The 8,498-nt window shown below is 27.8% G+C and overlaps 1 protein-coding gene across 1 annotated transcript; it reads right to left on the reverse strand.

The window, feature by feature from the left end:
* Window positions 1–392: 392 nt before the first annotated feature.
* Window positions 393–5,067, reverse strand: LOC123294524 (zinc finger E-box-binding homeobox 1-like). Its single transcript, XM_044875586.1, has 5 exons — window positions 4,959–5,067; window positions 3,624–3,877; window positions 3,345–3,485; window positions 1,804–3,262; window positions 393–586 (listed from the first exon to the last, which is right to left on the reverse strand). The coding sequence occupies exons 1-5, from the start codon at window positions 5,065–5,067 to the stop codon at window positions 393–395; spliced, it is 2,157 nt and encodes a 718-aa protein (XP_044731521.1).
* Window positions 5,068–8,498: the final 3,431 nt, after the last annotated feature.

The following is an 8,498-nucleotide window of genomic DNA, read 5'->3' on the forward strand; positions in this document are numbered from 1 at the left end:
TTATTACAAATTGTTATTGTTATAAATAATAAAATATTTTAACATTATCAATAAATGATGTACAAGAGACTCTAAGAATGGGCTGTAGACTTTTAGCAAAAATTAGCAAAAAAATAACTGCGGTTAAATTTTGATATAAAATTACATTTTGGTAAAAATTTCATTTTGATTAAAAAGCAGAAGGACGTAGTAATCACGTTGTCGTTTCTTTTAGTATTTACGATGAACTCGTCTAAGAAAATTGGCAATGCATTTCCAAAAAAATAAAATTGTATAAAATGACTAGACTGAAATAAGTTTTGTACAAATAAAAACGAAAAGAAAAATTGTTTTCTGTTGTTGAAATATCACAAAATTAAAAATTGAATAAATAAATATATTTAAATTAAATTTTATTCTCGATACGGTTTACAATACGAGTATCTGTGATTCATATGTTGACTGTATGATCCTGAATGTGAAAAACGTTTTAAACATTTACCACATTGAAATGGTTTCTCACCACTGTGAAGCCTTTTATGTTCTGTTAAATGATGTTTATGTTTAAAGGCTTTCGGACATTCATCGCATTTGTATGGACGTTGCCCTATAAAAAAAGTATAATAATTAACTGTTTTTATTTTTTTATGTACTTAGGTATATTTTTATGTGTTTCCGACGGGATGTTTTTTTATTATTTCCTAATTTTTTTAAATTATTAATTACAGTGATAATTTATAACAGGATTTTCATACGCAAGTATTTCGATGTCCTCAATCCTGTACTTTATTTACCCGACCCGAAATGAGAGCAGTCGCTACTTAGAACTTTTTAATAAGAAAATTTGTTCTCTACTTCACTGCATCGCTTAATTGTGACAATAACAACGTAGTATACATAAATTATTCAAAAATTCATGCAATGATTGTCAAGCAAAAGGCAATTATTGGAATTAAACTTATCTGAGAAATTATCAAGGTCAATTTTTTTCTCAAAATAAAAATTTCAGTAACATTTTTTTATTATAATCTTGATTTATCTGACGTTTCACAAAATAACTTGAAAATTAAGTCTACCAGGAACTCAAGTAAGAACATAAATTAATATTTTTTTTATCCAGACTCCAGATTTTATCCAGATATCAATTAATCAAATTTACTATTTAGCCTTAAGTAGATCAAACAATAGTTTTTTGTCTATTAAAATCTTATCGCCAAATAATCGATCCTAATTTTTTTAATATAAAAGACCAACAAATATTTTTAAAGACAAATAATTTAGATTGTCTTCCCGATAAAGACAGGCGTATTATAAACCCATATTCAAGAGATAAATTACAATGCAATTTCTTTTTTTTATGAAAGATTTTATCGAAAAGGTTTTGTATTTCGTGAAAATTTGATAAATTAGTTCTAAATAATTGGGTCTTTCTTAGTTATTAAACGGGTCTCATACAAGGTATTCTGTAATTGACTGTAGAACTCTAGACTTCCTCAATAAGCTTATAAAGACGAACGGGAAAGTTTTTTTCTTCCAAATTTCGATCTGAGGCCTAATTTTTGGGAAAATTAACCAAATCGATTAATTAAAGCATCAGATCAAAATTTGGTAAATAGATTTTTCGTTCGCCTTTATAACCTTATTTAAAAAATCAAGAGTTCTGCAGTCAATTATAGAACCCGCTTTTTTTTTTTTAATTTTGTAAATTTGAATAAAAAATTAATAAAAAAAAGTGCTATTTTTAAGATCAAGCTAAATGTAGAAAAGTATTTTAAAGACGTCTTAAGAATCTATAAGAGTAAAAAAATTTTCAAAAAAACTTACCAGAATGCTCATACTTGTGCCGCGCCAGTGAACTCTGTTTTAAAAATGTTTTGTCACACTGATCACAAATGAATTGTCCTTCAAGATCGCCTGCACCATCTGTCCCACTTTTTGGCGCAATCACTGCACTATTATGATGATCTCCAAAATGTTTACCAACTGCCGTTAGGGAAGCCATAACCGTTGGTGGTAATATTGTTGTTGCTGTCGATGAGGATGTATCGTCTGTAAGCACCGGTGACGGTTGAGGTATATTCAATGGAAGCATTGGAAATAATGGAAATGCTTTTGTTAAATTTGGCATAAATGAAAAATTTAATGGATTTAAATTCGTTGTTTTCGTTGTAATTAAATTATTATTATTTTGACTAGCAGTAATTTGTGGTAATTTAATTTTTTTCATCGATAAATCTAATGGTTCTTCATTTTGAGGTAGTATTTGAGATACGGTATTTGAATACGAAGCCGTTGTTGCCGTTTGATCGGTATTCAAGTGTATTTGTCTGCCTTCACGTCGATCTCTTGCACGTGCATTTTGAAACCATACCTGTACAACACGTGTGGGAAATCCTAAATTTTGTGCAATTGTATTGAGCTCTTCTCGTCGAGGACGTGGATTAATCATATAATACTCATTTAAAATTGCTAATTTTTCTTCGGAGATCAAAGATCGTATACGTGGACATTTTTGTCGAGCTTTTTTCGCAAATGAATCATTACTTTTATCATCCCCAGTATGAGATGAAAAATAATTTTCTTCATTTATTGTTTCCTCTAGTTTTGCAGCTAAACCTTCACTTTTCACATCACTTGCTGTAGAAGAGGATTGATTTGGGGAATTTGGTCGAGAATTTGTTTCTGATTTAATTTCAGTTTTCGTTAAATCTAATTCACCATTTCCACCAACTGGAACTGTTGCGTCTCCATTATTTTCCTCTGATTTAATATTTAAATACGATTGTTGCTCATTTGAAGCAATTTCATCTTTTTTAAGGGCATATAACGAATCTAACGTTTTATAACGTAATTGCTCCAAAAAATATTTCAATGATGTCGATGCAAAATTATTTAAATCCATTGTTGTAGGATCTTTAATTCCATAAAAAGCATTCATTGTTGGAAATAATGGAGCTGTGGGAATTGTTGTCGGTAAATAATTTTCTCGATATAATGCTCCAGGTGATGGTTCAGGTGTTTGATGCGTTGCTGGTTGTATTGGAAAGTTATTCATTAATGCCAACGATGGACTGGCTGTATGTGGTCGCTTCGGTGATGTGGCCACACTTGGTGTTTGTTTATCTAATATAAAACTAGCACTTGGTGCGCGTGTACGATCTAATTTTAAGCTCATACATTTTTTGGATGACATATGACTAGAAAATGATCCAGAATGTGAAAAACGTTTTCCACAACAATCACATTCAAATGGTTTTTCCCCGCTATGGATGCGTAGATGTTCCTATAAGGAAAAATTTTGATAGATAATTGTTTATACAGATAATTTTTTTTGGGAAAAATTTTGAAAATAGAAATATATTTACTTTTAAATGGTGCTTAAATTTGAATGCTTTTTCACATTGATTGCATTTAAATTTTCTCAATGATAAATTTTCTTCATGACTGATCATATGACGTTGTAAACGATAAATATTTGCGAATGATTTTTGACAGATTTTACAAGCCTAAAAAAATTTGTAAAATTACAATAAACCAAATAATACTATTGAAAATTAATATCATGAAAAACTATTATTTTATTTTTCGTGATATTAATTTTCAACCCTTTGAACGTATATAAAATGGGGTAGACTATAACTCACCACATTCTGAGTATTTATAGAAGCATTATCATTAATTAAGTTTGGTGTTAAGTCTATCCCAGTTGATGGTGACTCATCAATTAATTCATCATCCCCCGACGAGGGTCCTGGAAGATGTTCAATTTCTATATGTTCTTTCCAATTATTTATATTTGTATATTCTTTCTGACAGTGTGGACATTTTAAGATAACTTCTGTATCCGAATTATTCGTAATATTGTCAAGATTTTGTAAATTAAAATTTTGTAGTGCAACTGCAAAGGATAAAAAAAACGAAAAACTATAATTTTTTTTAAATATATTAAGGGTTGTTGTTAAAGTGTGCACCCTTTGACTAACAATAAAAAAAACCTCCCCTTCATTGTATAATTTATTTTAAATTTATTACACGTCCGTACGTGTTTTGTACTGACATTCCATAAAAAATATAAAGTATTATTATTTATTTAAAAATTGAAATTATGCCAAAGATTTTATAAATAATAATTTTTTGTTCTATGATTAATTGTATAACATTAATTTTATGGAACTATCAAATAAATGACATAAATTTTTTTCTAATTAACGAAAATATAAACTAGAAATTTTTGAAATTGTCTTTTTTTTATCAAAATTTATGATTTGATAATTTGTCATTCAGCTGCTTTTCCTTATCAAATAAAATATTAAATTTTTTGTGAATTTATTTTCAAGTTTATTTTTTTAATTTTCGAGATGATTAAAAGTTTGTTTAAAAATTTATTCATAATTTTAAATAATAAATTTTGTGTAATTTTAAATTGACATTTTGTAGTAATAAAAACAAAACAATTACGATATAGCTTTAATTTTCAATTTAAACCATTTTCTTTTTAAACTGACAATTAATAATTAAATTTAAGAATAAAATTTACAAATAAACCAATAACGCTATTGTTTTTGATATTTGATATTTATAAATAAATTTAAAATTAATATGACACATTGCTTTCTGTACCTGTATATTATTTTTTATTGTAAATATGTTTGTAATGAAATAAATAAAGATTAACAAATAATAATGTGGGTGGCCTCTGTGATAAGGCTAGCGTCACAAAAACGGAGGATTTTTTTTATTATTTTTTAGTAGTATTTATAAAGTTTAAACAGGTAGAAATTTTAAATAAGGATACCTGACAGAAAAAAAATAAAAATAAACGGAAACAATAAAGATTTGGATAAGAGGTATGTCTACTTTAAAGATAAACAATTTAAATTCTACCTACAAATAAAATTTAACAAAAAAACAAAAAGCAAAATATAAATAAAATAAAATGAATTTAATAAAAATTAAATAAATTTAAATATTAAATTTACATTGTTGTGTTGAAGCTGAATTATTCCATGTATTTGCCAATTTCCACAATTTATACGAATAACTGTCATAACAACTGAACTGATGTAATGTTTCACTACGTGCGACCATTGCACTTTGCATTAAAAATTAATAAACAAAATATAAATTTAAAATATTTATTTTAAATAATTTTTAGTTAATAAATAAAAAAACACACGCACTATTTTACAAAAAACTAACAAACAAGATTGTTTTTATTATATTATTTTATATTTATAAAATAGAAGACGCTACACGACTGATTCAAATCACTACAGCGTTCTGATGTGTGTACCGACGTCGATGAGCGTCGTTACATGAATTGTATGTTTATCGTTGGACGTTTGTAATCGTCACGCCATAACGCCGCCAACCCGCGCTAACTGTATATGTTATACTTTAATTCGAACATATAGAAAACTTACATACAAAATCCCCCACCAACTTTTATACGATGCGCATTGGTATTAATATCGAATATTTACGAATTTTAACGAGATGAAACTTTTAAAATATACGCCCACTTTTCTACTCAGAAGATTTTCTTCTACTTTTTTTTTTTTTTAAACTAATGAATATATTTAAGTAAATTATTAATTAATATTGACATTTGAATAGGAATAGCTTTGATTATTATGAGCTTTCTTTTTCTAAGTCGATTTTTCTTGTTTGTATGTATAAATTTGATAAGGGTTTGTGTATATATTTATATATAAACCTACCTTAAGGGTAATTCGAGCTTTTGTATATTCTAATCAAGATGCAAATTATTTAAGGTCATCGTATTAATTACATGAGTAACCGCGATATACTATGTTTCTTCGAAATTAAATTGTAAATCGACTATTAACATGTTAAATATATGGATCTTTGTCTGTTTAATTAATTTCATATATAAGATTGTCTTTCTTTAAATTTTCTTAGGGTTATATACATAACAAATATTCAAATTTTCGAAATTAGATTTCATACTTCGTGAAAATGCCCTAAGAGGAAAATTATAATCTGTATAAGTTCATACCTTAAATATTATATACATGATATTATGTAAGAAATGGACAGTTAAAAATTATCTTTTTTTAGTTTTCCGATCAAACCTGTTTAATAGATTACTTGTTCCAAAATTTCAGTTTCAACAACACTACTGGCCCAGCGTAATGTGCTTAAAGATTGAAGTTCAAAACATTTTTCAGTCCGTTAGTTTGAGTCTAAGATGGCCCTATTCCTAAGATAGAGAAGCGTATTTTCAAAATTTTAAACTGTAAACGTTCAAATAAGTTTAAATTTCTTATCTTCGGTTAGTGTCATAGAAAAAACTGAAAGTTAATATCAAAGGTAGGGATTTGCCAAATATTTTCAAACATTTGGGGCATTTTATAAGAAGCCAAAGTGATAAAAAGAGATTTTCACCACAAATGGCTAGTCAGGGGGATGGACAGTCCTAAAAAGACCATTGATTTATAACCAACAATTCTTGCTCAAATTTCCTCTGGGAAACTTATGCTGGAGTTTTAAGGGTATTGGCATACAGATTAAGATATCGTGAGAGCAATTCATGGGTTTCGTAGCGTTTTCTAAAATGTAATTTTTTTAAATTTAAAAGTTAACAACAAATGTTTTAAAAAATTGACAGTTAAGGATTGTTTTCTTACTAAAATGTTTGTCACGTTTTTCAAAATTGTAAATAAAAAAAAAAAATATGTGTCGTTGAATAAGTGACTGAAACCAAAGAAATCTGGATCGCATTTTTTTCAGAGATGAAGTTCCAGATCGAGCAGAGATTCCACCAAAATCAATACATTGAACCATCAATTTTTTTTAAATAATTGGTAGTCATAATGGTAATTTGGTCTCGTTATTGAATGTAGAATAGAAAAATCGTAAAAACGGGATATATACAGATATGGAAAAAATGTACAATCTAAAAATTATGAATTTAAAATGATTGTTTATTCTCAACGATTTGTCTTGTTTAATTGAACTTACTAAAGCAGTTCAAGCCTTTTACTGTGGATCGATGCATATCTGAAGGTAAAAGGCTTGATCTTTTTATATGAAGTTACACTTAATCTATACCAATTCTGAAAATTGAGGGGGGGGGGGTGCCCGATTATTTAAATAAATAAATGACTTCAAAAGTGGGCTTCAAATATTTTACATTGATTTACATTGAAAAAAACCCGTTGTACCCGACCAATTCAGGATGAATGAGCACAGTAGTGGAGACACAAATTTAAATACATTTTTATTTTCAATTTTGATGGTGAATTATGTTATGACTAGACAGTGTAAGACGAAAAGTAATAATAAAATTTTTCTACACCGGGCGTAATTTTCAAAATATGAAAAATTGAAAATTTTGATTATTTATTTAGCTTTTGATATTTCGAAAACCAAGGCAGATATCGAAAAATATTATTCTTATTTGTTCCTCTGCATTCATGAAGTAACATAATTCATTATCAAAACTGAAAATAAGGTACAAATAGTTTCAACCCTAAATTTAAAATGCCTCGGCGCTCTTCGAGATAATAATAATTATTTAGAAAAATGTTAAAGTCGGTTATTTATTTATTAGCATTATCTTGGACTACATTTCAATTAAAATATAATTCTTACAGATATATTAGAATAGAAATATTTGGACGTAAAGTTATTCAAAAGTATTTTTTATTTAAGTAGGAAAATTATGCAGTAATAAAATAAATAGTATCTGTATATTTTCGTATGCCTTTGAATCTAGAATACATGTTCGAAATATAGATACTGAGGTAAATTTCCACTCTGTATTTAAAGAAAAAGACAGATGATATAAAAGAAAAGCTTCAAAAATATATATGAGATAGAAATTAATATTAAGAAAATACTTTTCCTAATATATATTTTCTTTCTACATGGATAGTTATACATACATTTACATACACACTAACAGTAATCAGTGGAGTTACTTGGTTTCGAATAACTTCCTTCAGGAAAACCGCACACATGACGATATGCTAGCTGCCGTCTTTATTTTAATTAGTTTTAATTAAATTTTCCGCAATTACGTTACATATTTTTCTCTTTTAAAAACCCACCCCACATCTTACTCAACTCCCAACTGAACAAACATCGTTTTTGCTTACATTTATACATGGAGAAAGAAACTTCGTGAACAAAAAACTTCGAGCACAGCTATTTTAGATTAATTAGCACACTTATACATTATAAAAAACGTTATGAACTTTTCTGTATAATGTCGGTGTGTTTTAATTGATTTTTCCCTTTTAGCAAAAATTTTTCTTAATTATTTAAACGCCCTTTTATACGTTTTGATGTATAAACCAATGATAACAGTTTTAGATATTTAAAACGTAAGGCTCCCACTACAAAGTAAATACCTGAAGATATTGTTACAATGTATATGATTGGTGGAAATTACCTGAAAGGTTTTCATAGCACCTGCACAGGTATTAACTACTACCATTGGTTCGTATCAGGTGTGTTCAGCCACTCCCATTTGAATCGATTATCTGCCCACG

This window comes from Chrysoperla carnea, chromosome 1 (assembly GCF_905475395.1).
Source record: "Chrysoperla carnea chromosome 1, inChrCarn1.1, whole genome shotgun sequence".
Taxonomy (NCBI): Eukaryota; Metazoa; Arthropoda; class Insecta; order Neuroptera; family Chrysopidae; genus Chrysoperla; species Chrysoperla carnea.